The sequence below is a fragment of the Herpailurus yagouaroundi genome, unplaced genomic scaffold, assembly GCF_014898765.1.
Source record: "Herpailurus yagouaroundi ecotype Mexico unplaced genomic scaffold, PumYag 165, whole genome shotgun sequence".
Lineage (NCBI taxonomy): Eukaryota > Metazoa > Chordata > Mammalia > Carnivora > Felidae > Herpailurus > Herpailurus yagouaroundi.
The window spans coordinates 34,023,909-34,042,636 of NW_024412406.1; the positions used below are offsets into that span (position 1 = coordinate 34,023,909).

General features: G+C 41.3%; 1 protein-coding gene across 1 annotated transcript in view; it reads right to left on the reverse strand.

The window, feature by feature from the left end:
* SPIDR (scaffold protein involved in DNA repair) overlaps positions 1-18,728 on the reverse strand; it is a 504,944-nt gene that overhangs the window by 14,373 nt on the left and 471,843 nt on the right. Inside the window, exons 13-16 of the mRNA XM_040487839.1 lie at positions 17,558-17,701; positions 17,406-17,465; positions 9,348-9,534; positions 8,492-8,644 (exon numbers count right to left, since the gene is read on the reverse strand). Of these exons, the coding sequence (XP_040343773.1) occupies positions 8,492-8,644; positions 9,348-9,534; positions 17,406-17,465; positions 17,558-17,701 (544 nt within the window). The remainder of the gene's footprint in view (positions 1-8,491; positions 8,645-9,347; positions 9,535-17,405; positions 17,466-17,557; positions 17,702-18,728) is intronic.

Genomic DNA, 18,728 nt, shown 5'->3' on the forward strand with positions numbered 1-18,728 from the left:
AAAAAAAAAAGAATGTTAAGAAAAGTGTAATCAATATGCTGAGAAAGAGGAGAAAATGGAGTCATAAAATACTCAATTAAAATGAGAAAATGCAGGGGCACCTGGGTGGCTCAGTTGGTTAAGCGGCCGACTTCAGCTCAGGTCATGATCTCATGGTCCGTGAGTTCAAGCCCCGCGTCGGGCTCTGTGCTGACAGCTCAGAGCCTGGAGCCTGTTTCAGATTCTGTGTCTCCCTCTCTCTGACCCTCCCCGGTTCATGCTCTGTCTCTCTCTGTCTCAAAAGTAAATAAACGTTAAAAAAAAAATTAAAAAAAATAAATAAATAAAATGAGAAAATGCAGGGGTGCCTGATGGCTCAGTTCATTGAGCAGCTTGATTTTGGCTCAGGTCATGATCCCAGGGTCATGGGACTGAGCCACTATGTTGAGCCCCACATCGGGCTTCCCACTGAGCATGAAGCCTGCTTAAGATCCCCTGTCACTCTCCCTCTGCCCCTCTCCCCAGCTCGCACTCTAATGTTAAAAAAATAAAAATATAAAACAATAAAATGAGATAAAGCAGGAGGGTGGAAGACAAGTTCCCTGAATAGAAAACAATTATAAATATGATAGATATTAATCCAATTATATAAATATTCACTTCATATGTGAATGGTCTAAAAACATAAATTAAAAGAGACTGTTAGAGTGGACAAAAAAACATGAGCTAACTCTGTTGTCTACTTCAACTGTAAAGACACATAGAGATTAAAGTAAAATTATAGAAGAAAGATATACCCTGCTAACACTAATAAGTTAAAATAGGTATATTAATTTTAGACAGAGCAGACTTCAGATCCAGGAAAATTATTAGAGAGAAGACAGAAAAGGCATTAAATGATAAAGGGGTCAATTCGCCAAGAAGACATAACAATTCTTAATGTGTATGCACCTAACAACAGACTGTGAAAATATGTGAAGTAAACTGATAAAAGTTCAAGGAGAGATAAAGAAACCCACTATTATATTTTATTTATTATTCTGCAAGACTTCAATACCCTTCTATCAATGACTGAAAGGTCCAAAGGCAGACAATCATAAAGACAGCTGAACTGAACAGCATCATCAATCAATTGGATCTAATTGACATTTATAGAATACTCAATCCAATGACAGCAGAATAAACATTCTTCTCAAGCTCACATGGAATATCCATCAAGACAGACCACAAAGTGGGGCATGAAACACATTTAAAAGTATAGAAATCATATGGAAATCAGGGGGACCTGGGTGGCTCAGTCAGTTGGGTGTCTAACTATTGATTTCAGCTTGGGTCATGATCCCAGGGTCGTGGGATTGAGCCCCACGTTGGGCTCTAGGCTGAGCGTGGAGCCTGCTTAGGATTCTCTCTCTATTCCTCTGTCTCCTCTCCTGCTCATGTGCTCTCTCTCTCAAAAAAGGAAAGAAGTCATACTAAGTATGTTCTTAGACCACAACGGAATTAAACAGAAGTCAATAACAGAAAGATAGCTGAAAACCCCCAAATAACTGGAGATTAAACAATACACTTCTAACTAACACATGGGTCAAAGAAGAAATCTCAAGAGAAGTTTTAAAATATTTTCAACTAAATGAAAATTAAAACATATCAAAACTTGTGGGGTGTAGCAAAACCAGTGCTTAGAGAGAAATTTATAGCACTCTATGCATATATAAGAAAATACCTAATATATAGCTTTCATCTTAGGAAAAATAAAAAGAGAAGCAAATTACAACCAAAGCAAAAGGAATATAAGCAATAATGAAAATTAGAAGAGAGATCAATACAATTAAAAACACAAAATCAAGAAGAGAAATTCAAGAAACCCAAATTTGATCCCTTCAAAAGATTAAAAAAAATTATCTGATAAACTTCTAACAGTCTAATCAACAGTACCAGAGACAGAAGAAACAAATTAATTTTATCAGAAATGAAAGAGGGGCCATCATTACTGATCCCATGGACAGTAAAAGGATAATAAAATAATGTTATGAACAACTCTACCCACCCCCCAAATTTGCTAAATTACGTGAAATGGATCAATTTCTTGAAATACACAGTCTATCAAAACTCACACGAGAGGAAACAGATGATCTGAATAAGCTAATCTCTATTAAAGAAGTTGAATAAATAATTCATAATCTTCCAAAACAGAAAATACCAGGACCAGAAGGTTCACAGGCAAATTCTACCAAACTTGTAAGTAAGAAATCATACCAATCCTCTACAATCTCTTCAGAAAATAGAAGCAGAAGGAATATTTCCTAAACTCATTCTATGAAGACAGCATTACCCTAAAATAAAACCAGATAAAGACATTACATGAAAGAAAAATACAGAATAACACCTCTCATGAACATAAATGCAAAGTCCTTAACAAAATGTTAGCAAATCTAATCTATATAAAAAAATATATACCATAACCAAACATGGGATTTATTCCAGGTATACAAGGCTGGTTCAATATTTTAAAAAATCAATTAATGTAATCTGTCATATTAATGGACTAAAGAAGAAAAATCATATGGTCATATCAAAAGATGTAGAAAAATAACTTGGCAATATCCAACACCCAGCCATGATAAAAACTCTCAGCAATCCAGGAATAGAGAAGATCTTCCTTAACTTGGTAAAGAACACCTACAAAAACCTACAGGTGGAAGAAACCAATAAAGAAGTCATATGTAGGAAACAGTGACTCAAACTTAAATGATTAATATGAGGGAGTCCTAGGACAGTAGTTAAGCAAATAGTTAAGACTGTCTTGGTGGGGGAGAAAGCTCTAGGAGGGAAATTATAAAGGAAAAGGATAACTCCAATGATTTGTCATAATTTTTGGAGATTTGAAAAAAAAAAGTGTGGTACAGGCAATGCAAGGAAAATGAAAGTCAATATAAAATTCCATGAGGCAAACCCCATCAAAAAATCCCTATCAGCATTCTTCACAGAACTAGAACAAACAATCTTAAAATTTGTATGGAACCAGAAAGAAAAGAAAAGAAAGAAAAAACCAAAGCTGGAGGCATCACAATCCCGGACTTCAAGATGCATTACAAAGTTGTAATCATCAAGACGGTATGATACTGGCACAAGAAAAGGCACTCAGATCAATGGAACAGAATAGAGAACCCAGAAATGGACCCACAAACGTATGGCCAACTAATCTTTGACAAAGCAGGAAATATTCCAGCGGAATAAAGACAGTCTCTTCAGCAAACGGTGCTGGGAAAACTGGACAGTGACATGCAGAAAAATGAACCTGGACCACTTTCTTACACCACACACAAAAATAAACTCAAAATGGATGAAAGACCTAAACGTAAGACAGGAAGCCATCAAAATCCGAGAGGAGAAAGCAGGCAAAAACCTCTTTGACTTTGGCCACAGCAACTTCTTCTTTTTTTTTTTTTTTTCAACGTTTTTTTATTTATTTTTGGGACAGAGAGAGACAGAGCATGAACGGGGGAGGGGCAGAGAGAGAGGGAGACACAGAATCGGAAACATGGCCACAGCAACTTCTTACTCAACATGTCTCCAGAGTCAAGGGAAACAAAAACAAAATTGAACTATTGGGACCTCATCAACATAAAAACTTCTGCACAGAGAAGGAAACAATCAGCAAAACTAAAAGGCAACAAATGTAATGGGAGAAGATATTGGCAAATGACATATCAGATAAGGGTTAGTACAAAATCTATAAAGAACTTTTCAAACTCAACACTCAAAAAACAAATAATCCAGTGAAGAAATGGGCAAAAGACATGAATAGACACTTCTCCAAAGAAGACATCCAGATGGCCGACACATGAAAAATCATCATTCATCATCAGAGAAATACAAATCAAAACCACAATGAGATACCACCTCACACCTGTCAGAATGGCTAACATTAACAAGTCAGGCAACAACAGATGTTGGCGAGGATGTGGAGAAAGAGGATCTCTTTTGCACTGCTGGTGGGAATGCAAACTGGTGCAGCCACTCTGGAAAAAAGGATGGAGGTTCCTCAAAAAATTAAAAATAGAACTACCCTACGACCCAGCAATCGCACTACTAGGCATTTATCCACGGGATACAGGTGTGCTGTTTTGAAGGGACTCATGCACCCCAATGTTTATAGCAGCGCCATTAACAATACCCAAAGTACGGAAAGAGACCCAATGTCCATCAACAGATGAATGGATAAAGATGTGGTATATATATATATATATACATATATATATATATATATATATATATATACACACACACACACAATGGAGTATTACTCGGCAATCAAAAAGAATGAAATCTTGCCATTTGCAACTCCGTGGATGGAATTAGAGGGTATTATGCTAAGCAAAATTACTCAGTGAGAAAAAGACAAATATCATATGACTTCACTCATACGAGGACTTTAAGAGACAAAACAGATGAACATAAAGGAAGGGAAACAAAAATAATATAAAAACAGGGAGGGGGACAAAAGAGAAGAGACTCATAAATATGGAGAACAAACTGAGGGTTACTGGAGGGGTTGTGGGAGGGGGGATGGGCTAAATGGGGAAGGGGCACTAAGGAATCTACTCCTGAAATCATTGTTGTGCTATATGCTAACTAACTTGTTTGTAAATTAAACAAACAAACAAAAAACCCCAAACAAGGAAACAGAAGTACAGTATACTATTTTCCTATTCAGTGAAAAATATTTATATAATCATAACACTACAAATACCATTTATTGATTTTCACCTTTGAAAATCTAAAAAAAAAAAATCAATCTGTAGACAGTGTTCAAGGCTTCATTATGGTTATAGAAGAGAATATCACCCATCTTTATACTATAAAGTACAGAAACAACTGTAGGAAGGTGGCAAGGAAGAGTGGAGTAAAAGAAGCACAAAAGAGCTAATATTTTTTCTTGCAAAGTATGGAATAAAGAGATACTATCTTTACCAGAAAGAATGACAAATAAACAAAACCCCTACAGCTGGTTGACTAAGTAGATGCTTTCCCCTTAAGATCAGGAACAGAGCAAGGAAACCCCCTGGCCCCATGTCTGCTCACTTCCATACTGCGGTTCTAGCTGAAACGGTGCTACAGGCGGTAGCAATTCTTATGGTCTTACAATAACAGGGTCCTGAACAGCTTAAGCAGTGTGGGTGCATGGTGGTTCCCCTCAAATGTGGGGCAGAGAACACTGCTCCCACACCCTTCTCTCTCCTCTGGGCCCCGGACCAATCCTGGGCTCTGAGAGAGGTGAGGGGTAAGAGAACAGGAGCAACCGCTGGAGAGAATGAAGGTGCAAGGGGGGCCTCTGGAGGTGGAGGAGATGTGCCAGCGGTAGCACGCTGTGGGCACAGTGACGAGGACAAATGCGCAGCGCATCTATCTGCTCCGGGGCATACGTCTGCAGCGTGCACGGTCCTCACAGCCTGTGTGCCCAGGGGCCCAGCGCAGCCAGCGCTCAGATGCCCCAACAGTCCAGTCAGCCTCTGCAGACTCCCAGCCCTTCCTTACCGGCATGCTTCCAAACAGCCTGCCAGCAACCAACCCTGGCTCTGTACCACAGTCTATCTACAGCGCTCACAGAATTGCTTCATTTAAGACAACTGATCACACAGCCTCCGTGGCTGGCATGACTGGGAACAGCAGAATGAGACAGAAACAGCTCCATCCCAAGAGGTCCCTGACTCCTCCAGCACAGAAAGCTTTTACAACTGCCCTTGGCATCTCCGTGGGTTTTCTATATGGCCTTCATCTGTCTGGAAGGCCTTCCCCAGCTCTGCCTGACAAATCCTGACGGTCCCAAGGCCACCCACCCGCTGCCTCATGGGCTTTTGCTGTCATCCAGCCCTCCTTGTCAGGGGCGGTCATCCTTCTCCACTAGTCGGTGAGCACTCCAAGCCCCCAAAGCCTCATGTGCATTATCTCGTTTAACCCTCAACAATGCTTTAAGGTGGATTCTACTAGCCCTGTGTCAGGTGACAAAATGGAAGAGTCTGCTTTCTTCGGGACCACCAGGCTATACTGCTCTCACTTCTCACTTTGAATCACAACTTTAGTTATGTTTTGGCCTTAACACTAAAAGAAAATGCACAGAAGAGAAGATCCAAACCGCCCGAACACAATGAATAAGTGCTCAACCTCACAAGCAGGCAGGAGAATGTGAATTAGAGCAACAATGGGATCAGAGATTTTGCTGTTTATAAAAATTATAAAAAGACTCAGGAATCTAATGATGGGCAAGGCTGGTGGGAACAGGTCCTCTTAGAAGGCCTTTTGGAAATAGGAATTTCTGTATATTTTTTGGAAATTAACTTAATATCTTTTAATATTAAGAATACACAAGCCAATTGTGTGGCCACTTTGGAAAACACTTTTGCATTTCTTCAAAAAGGCTAAGCACAGAGTTTCCCATATGACCCAGCAATTCCATCCCTAGATACATACCCAAAATTCGAAAACAGGGGTTCAAACAAAAAACTTGTCCATAAATATTCATAGCGGCACTACTTACAGTAGCCAGAAAGTGGAAATGACCCAATGTCCATCAACTGATGAATGGAAAAAACAAGATGTGGTGCCTCCATACAATGAAACATTCAGTCATAAAAAGAAATAAAGCGCTGACCCCATAGTACATCATGGATAACTTTGAAAACGTTATGCCAAATGAAAGAAGCCAATCATGAAAGACCATACAACGTACGACTTTGTGTATGTGAAATATCCAGAAAAAGCAAACCTATGAAGACGGAAAGTAGATCAGTGTTTTCCTAAGACCAGGGGAAGTGGCTGGGGTGGGAGAGCATAATGGCACTGACAATGGGCATGAGGTTTATTTTGGAATGATGACAGTGCCTTTTTTTTTTTTTTTTTTTTTTTTTTAAATATGGGTCTCAAACTTACAACCTGGAGATCAGGAGTTACATGCTCTACCGACTGAGCCAGCCAGGTGCCCCAACAATGTTTTAAATTAGATTGTAGTGACAGTTGCATATCTGTGAACATACTAAAACATCTTAAATGAATGAATTGTAGTGATGTAAGTTATACCTCAGTAAAGTTGTTTAAAAAATACACGAACCCTAAGACCCTGAAATCTTCCTGCAAAGAAATCAGTAGGGATTGATGTAAAGCGTGTTTATTTCAGCCTTGTTTATAATTGCAAAAACAGGGGAACATGTTTGATGCCCATCAGTGGAGAGACAGTTTATTCATAGAAGGGAATATTATGCAACAATTAATATCTTGAGTTAGATCTTTATCTACCCATCTGGATGGACATCCCTGCTAGAGTCCTAAGTGAGGAAAGCAAGCGCCAGGATAATGTGTTTTACAAAGTCGTGCAGTCGCACACACTGCCTCCGAAGGGGGCAAACGCATGTGCTCCTGTGTGTACAGAGTGCAGCATGGCAGGTGCACAGTAGGAAATAATTTCTCTTTCTCTTTATTCATCTTTCACTAGTTCCACTGGACAGGCACTACTTTTTTCACTAAAAAATTCAGAAAGTTAAAAAGGAGAATATTAATGCTATGTTGAGCCCCAGACTCACATATCCAATCAGCTACTGAAATGTCTTTTCAGATGGATCAAAACATCTAAACTCGTCAAGACATAGCTAAAATTGTGCTCTCAAAGCTGGCCTCATCTGCCACGTCCGGTTCCCTTCAACAGCTCTACTATCACCTTGCGGCCTAAACCGGGATCTCAGACGTCATCAGGTATGTTCCCAGCCTTCATCTGTGCCTTGCCTCCTCTGTACTGAATTCACTACCCAACCTGTCAGTTTCCCCCAACTAAACCGTCTTCCATGTTTACTTCACCTCTTCCCTTATCTCATGCCTTGGGACTGCTGCTTGCCCTCCCACTGGCTATTACCCAAGGCCCTGGCCCTTCCACTCTGCTCTGCAGAGACAAACACTGGATCACCCTCCTGTCAATGACAGAGCACACTCCTGCCAGGGCCACCCACTCGGGCAGTGGTTGGCCTCTCAGCCTAGTCTCCAGTCATTCCCTCCATCCAGATGCCTTTCCAGCCCCCTTCCAAACTCTGGTGCTCCCTGACACTGCCCTGTCAGCAGCTTTTACGTGTCCTGGTTTTTTCCCTTCAGACATTCTTCCTGCCTCTACTCCTTCACCTACTTAGCTACTTCCTGCTTCAGATTGCAGCACAAAGCTCCTGTCCTTGGGGCAGCTACAGTGACCTCCCTAACAATGTGAGGTCCCAGCAATCAGTACTTGGAGCACTCTGAACGCTGCAGTTCCAAGTCTGATCGTGTGCATAGCTGACTGATGTCTTTCTATATAGACTGTGAGTCGAAGAGGCAAGAACCTCTTCTGATTTTGTTCCTTATGTATCCAAAGTCTGGGACATGTGAGACAACAATAAATACTTGCTTAATGAATGAGGAAATGAATATGAAGTATGATATTTAACAAAATGTAAATACCATTTCCATTTCCACCAGGATTGACTTGACTACCCACCTTGAACGCTGCAAATGGAGTTGACCTGAGTGACAGAATCCAGTTCATTGAGCTTCACAGGGCTGGTCAGTTCACAGGAGGGAGCACTGGAGGCCATACCCAAAAGGGGCTTTTGAAGCAAAAGGACACTTCGTTCAACACAAACAATCTGACCTGCCGACAGAGACACTTCGGATTATGGAAGCACTGAAGAGAAAGTGAGTTTTCCTCCCAGTGAGGACAGTGTCCTTTGCCAGCCTCCTAAGGCTGTGTGGGCAGAGGGCGCAGTTTTGCGCCCCCTCCCTTGTGTCCTACGACACATGCACTGTGCAGAAAGGAAGTCCTAAAGCCACCAGTGTGCTAAGCTGGAAAAGCACACAAATACTAGATTCAAATTCAATTTGGAAAGGTGAATTTTGTGGTATGCAAATTACACCTCAATCAAATAAAAAATATGTAGTTTAGGCAGGATTCTAATTTGATTCCTGGAAAAAAAGAGCTGATTGATCTAAGCATATATTTATAATGTTCCAGGCATTTGTTTGTTTTAAAAAGTGATGTTTCAGGCAATGGCTTCAGGTGGCTTTTGCACCTGTAAAGTGTGCCACCAAGAGACCATCTTTGAGTGACCAACGGCATCTTTCACAGGAGGTGTCAGCACTGCAAGCGTTCTAGTTCTGTCCAGGTGACCATGACAGGGGTCATTTGAAGCCCCAGGCTGGTACCACGGGTCTCTTCCACTCCACACACCACGTCCGCAGTTGGCTTCATGAAGGGACGCAGTTCCAAATAAGTCAGAGGCATTGACAAGCCACAATGCCATTCTGTGGCGTCTATCAGTGGCTGCTGGGTCAAAACTGGGAAGAAGAAAGCATACCCTGGGCTCGGAGAGTGTCCCTGAAGAGGAAGCTGTGAGGGGTAGCCTCGGCGAGCGCTTCCACGACTTCCTGGCTCAGCACACATGAGGGGGCCACACAGACTGGTACAGTTTTGGGGAGGCCAGAGTTATTCTCATCCTGCATCTGCAGGGTGACATCAGTCACCATCAGCCAAATCTCCCTTTGCTGCGGAAGAAGCAAATCATTTAGTTACAATTCAAAGACACAGTCAAGTCTATTAACTTTAATAGCTATGCTAACGTCCAAGACTTAAAAGAAAATTAATGTTTTTAACTTATTTTTTGAGAGAGAGAGCATAAGCAAGAGAGGGGCAGAGTGAGAGGGGACAGAGGATCCGAAGTGAGCCAACAGGCTGACAGCAGTGAGTCCGATGTGGGGCTCGGACTCACGAACTGTGAGGTTATGACCTGAGCCAAATTTGAACGCTAAACCGACAGAGCCACCCAGGCGCCCCTAATATCCAAACTTTTAAAAGCAATAATGTTAGATGATTATTACAACACTATTTTAGATATCATTCCCACAAATGTTTTCAAATATGCAATAGAGTCTGCGTGTCTTGGTCACTAGCAAACAATCCAACCTGATTGACATGGCTGAGCCCTGGGAACCCCAACCCTGTACTTGTCTAAAGGGCTCCTTTGCTGGGATACAGTCTGCCCTTCCTTGGCACTAATGTATTGTCCTTGACCTACTCAGGGAGATTTCACTGCTCTTTTTGTCCAGATCTCATGTTCCCATACCCAGAATGTGAATTACCACACTGTCTTATATTTAGTCCATACACATTCTTCTCTCCTGTTAGACGTAGGTTTCCTAGGGATCAGAGATTGTTATAAACTGAATGTTCACATCCACTCCCACATCCTCAATTCATAAGTTGAATTCCTGACCTCCAGTGTGATCGTAATGGTAGGTGCGGTATTCAGGAGGTAATTAGGTCATGAGGGTGTCACCTTGATGGTGGAATCAGGGTCCTTGTAACACATGAGGCAGTTTGTCTCCTCTCCTGCCTTCCACATTGCGAGGATGCAAAGACATATCCTTTTGTAAATCAACAGGAGGGGCCTCACTGAGAACCTGACCATGTTGGCAATTTGAACTCAGACCTGTGAGAAATGAACTGCTGCTGCTTAATCCATAGCAGCCCAAACTGACTAAGACAGGCATATTTATTACTGCCCTCAGACTTTGCATAGGGCCGTGGTATAAAGCAGGAATAAAATAACTGTTGTATCTGCAACAATTTTTCTTTTTCTTTTTTATTCTTTCAAGTATATAATAGAATCTATGTGTCTTGGTCACTAGCAAACACTTGGACTTGATAATAATTTTCTTTTTTTTTTTTAAGTTCATTTATTTTTCAGAGAGAGAGAGAGAGAGAGAGAGAGAGAGAGAGCGAGCGAGCCAGAAACAGAGAGAGAAGGGGAGAGAGAGAATTCCAAGCAGGCTCTGCACTATCAGCACAGAGCCCAATATGGGGCTCCAACTCACCAACTGTGAGAATGTGACCTGAGCCGAAATCAAGACTCAGACGCCTAACTGAGTCACCCAGGCACCCCTATAATTTTCTTTCATCTGCAAAAGTTGTAATGTCTTTTAAAGTTCATTATAGTGGTATTCTGCCCTTTACCCTTGGTCAGAGTTTAGGATTTAGTAGATCCAATGAGGCCAAGGATTTGCCTGGGAAGACCCTTGTAGTCAGTAGGGCTGGACCATGACAACCTGTCTGGCTTGAGGTTCAGTTGGTGTTGCTTGCGTGGATTGATGGCATGGTCAGTTTGAGGATTCCATTTGGCTGGTTGACAGGAATGGGCAGAGAAAGTGACTTGCATGGTAGGAGCTGTGGGTTTGGGTCAAGGGGGAGCTCACATGGTTGAATGCTGATTACACATAGGAAATTAGAGTAAATTATATGGAGGAAAATGAGAGACAGGTTTCTCACTATTAGATAAGGGAGTTATAAATGTGGAAACAGGGAAAACCTAAAGTCAGTTCTGTGGTAAGGATCTACAGTTGGAGATATTGGTGTAAAATTAAGATTTCAGATATAGATGGAGAGATGGAAAGAAATACAGATTTATGTGTATGTGTGCATGGGTTTACATACGTAATACTTCCTTGTTCTGTTCACTGAGAGGGTCTGAAGGCAATAACATGCCAGTGGCAATGATCCCATCTAGTTACCAGACCTTTGTTTAAATGCTGTTTTCCACTAAAATCAACCAGGGCTCCTTGAAGAGATGGCTGTTTCCAGAGCAGAGAAAGCACAAGGTGAGTTGAAACATCTTATTGTGTCAGACAGCAAGCAAGTACTTAAAAGGATACAGGAACATGCCCAAAGGGCACATGAGCCAGCCTGAATCTGGTAAATTTGAACATCCAAATAAACAACAGTAAGATTATAACTCATTGAATAAAAACTGAATTCACTGGTCCATACTGATATAAGTGAATACATAATTAAATCAAGGAAATAAAAAGCTCCTAAGTATAGCTGAATGCAACTAATAAATATAGAAGGTAAGCTAGAGTTAGAAAACTACCATTAGGTCACTATCAGAGTAATAATTCAGGCCAAGAATCATATGGATATTAAAATGAGTGAGTAAAAGTTTGATGAAAATAGGATATTTACATAGTCTCAATGTATCTTCCTACATACAAATATCTTTCCACCCCTGTCCCACCCAAATATCTTCCTTTATATGGATCAGATAGTTACTAACTTTAGAGTGGAGAAAACTAGAAAACACCATATTTTTTTTTCAAAAGTTTTTCTTTAAATTCCAGTTAGTTAACATACAGTGTATGTTATTAGTTTCAGGTGTAGAATTTAGTGGTTCATCACTTTTATATAACACCCAGTGATCATCAAAGTGCCCTCCTTAACACCCATCACCCATTAAGCTCATTCCCTGTCCACCTCCCCTCTAGCAACCCTATTTGTTCTCTATAGTTAAGAGTCTGTTTTCTGGTTTGCCTCTCTCTTTTTTCCCCCCTTTGCTCATTTGTTTTGTTTCTTAAGTTTCATATATGAGTGAAATCATATGATCTTTGTCTTTCTCTGACTTATTTCACGTAGCACAATACTCACTAGCTCCATCCATGTCATTGCAAATAGGAAGATTTCTTTTTCACAACTAATATTATATATATCAATCACCTCTTCTTTATCCATTCATTAGTCAGTGGATATTGGGCTATTTTCATAATTTGGCTATTGTTGATAATGCTGCTATAAACATCGGGGTGCATGTGCCCCTTCAAATCTGTATTTTTGTATCCTTTGGATAAATACCTAGTAGTACAATTGCTGGATTGTAGGGTAGTTCTACTTTTAACTTTTTGAGGAGCCTCCACACTGTTCTCCATAGTTCACCAGTTTGCACGCCCACCAACAGTGCAAAAGGGTTCCCCTTTCTCCACATCCTTGCCAACACCTGTTGTTTCCTGTGTTGTTACTCTTAGCCATTTTGATAGGTGTGAGGTGGTATCTCATGGTAGTCCTGATTTGTATTTCCCTGATGATGAGTGATTTTGAGCATCTTAGATAACACCATTGTAATCAGCTGATAAAATATTACAGCACTGGGACAAATCAGCTGTGTGCTTTCTGATACGAAGACAGTATTTTTATGTGGTATTCCTGACAAAAATGCATAGCTTGAATCTAGTCATGAGCTAACACGAGGTAAATGCAAAGGGAGAGATACTCTAAGTAACTGATCTCTATTCTTCAAAAATGTTAAGGTCCTAAAAAATAAGCAAAGATGCAGAAACATTCTATTTGAAGAGGAAAGAAACATGACAGCTAAGTGCAATGCAAGATCCTGTATTGGACCATGGAATTATAAATGATTTTAGGGGAACAACTAGCAAAATCACATTTTAAAAAATGGTAGATATCTCAGGAAGGGCAAAGATTTCTATAAGATTATCTATAGTTGGGACTTCTTCTGACAGCATTCAAAGATTTTAGATACTCTTTGTAAATACCCTGGATTTGGCTTACTGTCTCTTTTTTAATTTCTTGATGGGCCAAAATTGTCTAACTTCCTTTGAAATTAACTATCAATTTATTGTTACCATTGGGGTTATGAATAAAATCAGTAACAAATAATATCCTCTGTAAAAAGACACAAATAACCAACTAATTGAAAGCTGTTCTACCATTATTATTACTAAAATTTTATTAAAAATGGATCTCTTCTGGGGCGCCTGGGTGGCTCAGACAGTTAAGTGTTTGACTCCCGATCTTAGTCAAGTCTTGATCTCATGGTTGTGAGTTCAAGCCCCGTGTTGGGTTCCACGCTGGGTGTGAAGCCTACTTAAGAACAACAACAACAAAAAAAGATCTCTTCCACACAAAAATGCCCCATTAATTTTTGACAAAGTTGCAAAAGCAATTCAATGGAGGAAGGACAACCTATCAACAAATAATGCTGGAACACTGGACATCTCTAGGCAAAAAAAAAAATGAACTTTGACCTAAACTACACACTTTATTAAAAAACCAACTCAAAAATGCAGCATACTCAAATGTAAAATTATAAATCTTCTGGAAAAGAACATAAAGCATAAATTTGGGGGGCACCTGGGTAGCTCAGTCAGTTGCGCATCTGACTCTTGATTTGGGCTCAGGTCATGATCTCACAGTTCGTGAGATCCAGCCCCATCCTGGGCTCTGTGCTGACAGTGAGAAGTCTGCTTGGGATTCTTTTTGTCTCTCTGCCTCTGCCCCTCCCCCATTCACGTGTGTGTGTGTGTGTGTGTGTGTGTGTGTGTGCGCGCGCGCGTGCGCACGTGCGCACGCTGAGCGCGTGCTCTCTGTCTCTTAAAAATAAGTAAACATTAAAAAAAAAAAATAAACTTTGGGACCTAAGACTAGGCAAAGAGACTTGACTTGTCTTAGACTTAATGACAAAGGCATGATCCATAAGAGGGAAAGTTAATACATTTGACCACATAAAACTGAAAAACTCTGCTCTGCAAAACCCCTGTTGAAAGGATGAAAACACAGATTATAGACCCTGAGAAATATTGGCAAATCACATATCTGACAAAGGCTTTGTATAGAGATTATATAAAGAACTTAAAAAATTCAGCAGTTATATTCGGAATTTAAGAAACAAAACAGATGAACATATGAAAAGGAGGGATGGGAAGAGAAGAAAGGGAAACATACCACAAGAGACTCTTAACGAGAGAACAAACTGAGGATTGATGGAGGGACATGGGTGGGAGATGGGCTAAATGGGTAATGGGCATTAAGGACTGCACTTGGGATGAGCACTGGGTATTATACGTAAGTGATGAATCACTGAATTCTACTTCTGAAACCAATACTGCAGTGTATGTTATCTAACGAAAATATAAAAAATAAAAATATAAATATAAAAGAAAATGCCATATTGAAAAAATAAATAAAAATTCAGCAGTAAACAAATAATCCAAACAGAAAATAGGCAAAAGACATGTATAGACATTTCATCAAAGAAGTTATACAGATGGCAAATAAACACATGAAAAGATGTTCAACATTATTAGTTCTCTGGATGAATCTCTAGAGAATTTTATTAATTGGGGGAAAAATAATCCCAAACAAATAGCTCCCAAAGGAGCTGTTACAGGTTGAATTGTGTCCCTCCAAAAAGATCGGTTGAAGTCCTAACTCTAGTATGTCAGAATGTGATCTAATTTGAAACTAAAGTCTTTATAAATGTAACCAAGTTAAGAGGAGATCATTTCAGCAGGCCCTCATCCAACATGACTGGTGTCCTTAAAAGAAAAGGAAATTTGGATTCTGATAGGCACAGAGGGAAGGCCATGTGAAGACACAGATGGCCATGTGCCTGGGGTGATGCGTGTATGTGCCAAGGATTGCCAGCAAACACCAGAAGCTGGAAGAGGCAAGGAGATTTTCCCTGAAGCCGTCACAGAGAGCATGGCCCTGCTGATACCTTCCTTGATTTCAGACTTTTAGCCTCCAGAAGTGTGAAATGATATATTTCTGTTGTTTTCAGCGATCCAGCTTTTGGTTACTTTGTGCAGCTGGCCTAGGAGACATCACTGATATATATTGCGTGGTCTCATTTGTGTAACTATCATGAAATGACCTAATTATGAAGATGACACCAGATTAGTGGCTGATGTCACTTTCTTGGTTAGGGTGTTAAATGGTAGCTACTCTGGGTATGAGAAGTTAGTACAGGGCAGGCTACATGGGAGGACACTATTTCTTTGCAGCCTACATGAATCTATAATTACTATTAATCTAAAAGGTTAGAATAATTTTATTCAAAATACAAGTCAAGGGGGCACCTGGCTGGCTAAGTTGGGTAGAGCATGCAACTCTTGATCTCAGGGTTGTAAGTTTGAGCCTAAGTTAGGGGCAGAGATTACTTAAAGATAAAATCATTAAAAAAAAAGGTAAATATCTTTTTCACCTACATGACTTGGCCATTTGTATAATGGAGATACAATAGAATCTTCTTTAAAAACTCAGGTTCTTGCAGTGACTCCTAGTGCCCTTCTTAAAGTCAACCAGCACTGTAATGTACAGGTGACTGGCTGGACCACACTGTGGCCCCAGGACCTAGCTTATTTCAATTCCTCCCCGAGGAAGTTGGTTTCTGGTGATTCTCTGCCCCACAAAAGCAGAACACAGGAGGTACAGAGAATTATAACGCATTGAGGAATCTGTTCCTTTGGGTTCCAAGCCCCTGTCACCTAAGTACTACCAATCCTTCGGTACATACTCCCACTGAAACCCACGCTTGCTGGCAGGCTGCACCTGTGCTAATGGAAGCCTATTTCTTGGCAGAAAACTCAGGACAGGAGGGTATCAGTGTTCTCAACTGGCCAGAAGGCAAGGCTCCTTCATGCAGTGAGGCAGACGACCTGTAGTTTGTCTCTCTCTGTCCACTGGGGCTAGCAGGGAGACTTCGCTATGGTATATCGGACACCTGCTCCCTTTACTTCCCACCTCTGCTGCCAGCTGGGGCTGTGGGCAGGTGAGCCTCTACGGGCACCAACGTGTGCTATATTGCCCCCGAGGACAGCAGCTATCTGCAGAGTAAATGGCAGCCGCACAGTGAAACACTGTCTATGACACAGTCATACGACCTGAAATGTGTTAGAATAATAGGCAATGTGCCAGCTGCCAAGCATGTCTTAACATACTAAGTGTCCCGCAGACGGTGGGTGGGGGAATTTGCAGTCAGCCTTCGGTCTGCTTCAGGGTTGGAAGGTAAGAGGCACCTCAGGTAAGCTAGACATCACCCTCAGTGAGGGCCTGTCGCCCTGCCTGTTGAGCCAAATACTGGGTGGCTCGTAGGAAGCACTGTGAATGACTGATGTCAGTCACTCTCTTATTCCTCAGGAGGGGTATCAATTCACTGTCAAACGATTAAGAAGTGAACGGAGAAGAGGAAAACGAGGATTGAACAATGGGATGGTCTGTATTCCTCCGGTGACAGATGTGCATGGATGTTCCTCTCTGAGTTAAGGTCCAGCAGAGGTTTTTTTTTCTGGCAGAACTTACGGCAGGTGTTCCGCTTACCAAAAACATCTCTTTCCCTTTTCTGCTCCTAGCTGATTTGTTGAGTGGCAAGGCGGCAAATGAGCATCTCCCCAGGACTGCCGAAGCCTCCCAGGGGCCACAGGGCTTCCTTCACCTGTCGCTAACTCAGAGCTCCTGGACGGTACTGGCAGGGGCCGAGCTCAGTCCTGAGAGTCCTCCTTTTACCCCCTTCCTACGACCTGCCTCTGTGCCAGAAAGGAATGCACAGTGCGGGGCTGAGACCTTCTCAGGCAGGCTCTGCCTAGGCTGTTTCACACCCAGGACATACCACACTGGCTGGCAGGCTGCACCTGCACAAGAAATGGATACACTGCTGCCTAGGCTAGGAGCACGCACAACTGCATTTTAAAAACGCTTTTCCATTTTAGCGCTCCATTAATTTCTATGAGAGGTTATCCTTTAGCAAACTTTTTAACACCTTATTGGAAAGAGAGAGAGAGGGATCGATTACCTGTGATCTTTGATAAATCACTCTGGCATAGAAACTGCAACGTGTACTGTGGTCATCGGTCTGGAAAGGCATTGAAAATGATTAGAACGTGACACAAAACACACACATACAGTGAAAGTAGTTAAAGACCCCATTAGAAACACAGACGATACCTGAAGAATTTCTCTTAAGAAGCGGGTAACTGGAGGTTGGTAAAGCTTAGAAATGCGGTCTTCTTCTATGACATCAATCTGTCCCACACTTGGATGAGCAGAGAGGATGTAACAGAAGCTAGGAGGAGGCACACGAGTTTCTACCTGTTTAAAATGAAGGCAAAGGCAAACATAAGTGTGCTGGTAAAGATTCAAATACATTATTAAAATCTACTCTTTAATATATAGGTATTTATTCACAGATGCATTCTATCTCCCTGGAAGGTTATATAAGAAATTGGTATGTTGTTTATCTCTGGAACAAACATAAGAACTTTTACACTTTTTGAATTTACTACGGATTCAAGATTTCATTAAAAACAAAAATTCTTCAGGAGTACCTGGGTGGCTCAGGTGGTTAAGCATCCGACTCTAGATTTTGGCTCAGGTCATGATCTCATGGATTGTGAGTTCGAGCCCTGGATCAGGTTCCATGCTGGTAATATGGAGCCTGCTTGGGATTCTCTCTCTCCCCCTCTCTGCCCCTCCCGAGCTCTCTCTCTAAGTAAATAAATACACTTAAAAAAATTAAATAACAAAAACAAAAACAAACCATTCTTCAGAGTATATCTGAAAACACCATTTAGAAACTTCTTCCTCTTTGAGCGCCTGGGTGGCTCAGTCCGTTAAGTGTCTGACTTCAGCTCAGGTCATGATCTCGAGCCCTGCATCAGGCTCCATAATGACAGCTCAGAGCCTGGAGCCTGCTTCACATTCTGTGTTCCCCCACCCCTCTCTGCCCCTGCCCCACTTATGCTCTCTCTCTCTCTCTCTCTCTCTCTCTCAAAAAATGAATACACATTAAAAATAAATAAAAAAATAAGTACACTTCTTCCCTTTTAAAAAAAATGGGTACTGTTGACAACTGTTTACTGGTCTAGCACACTACAGAGTTATAGTCTTAGCAGTCTGCTAGGAACTCAGCTACCACACAAACAAGACAGCCCCCAGTTTTCAGCTTTCAGAGCTATGGCCCAAAGCAGCCGCTGGCCAGTCTGGTGGATATACTTGAGGATGGTGAAGAAGGGACACATTTTAATCAGTCAGTTTTACTACCTGTGAGCAACTACCATAAACAATTTGATGCAGTAGAAGGGAAGTCCCTGGCTAACCGGGTAGTTGTACCAATACC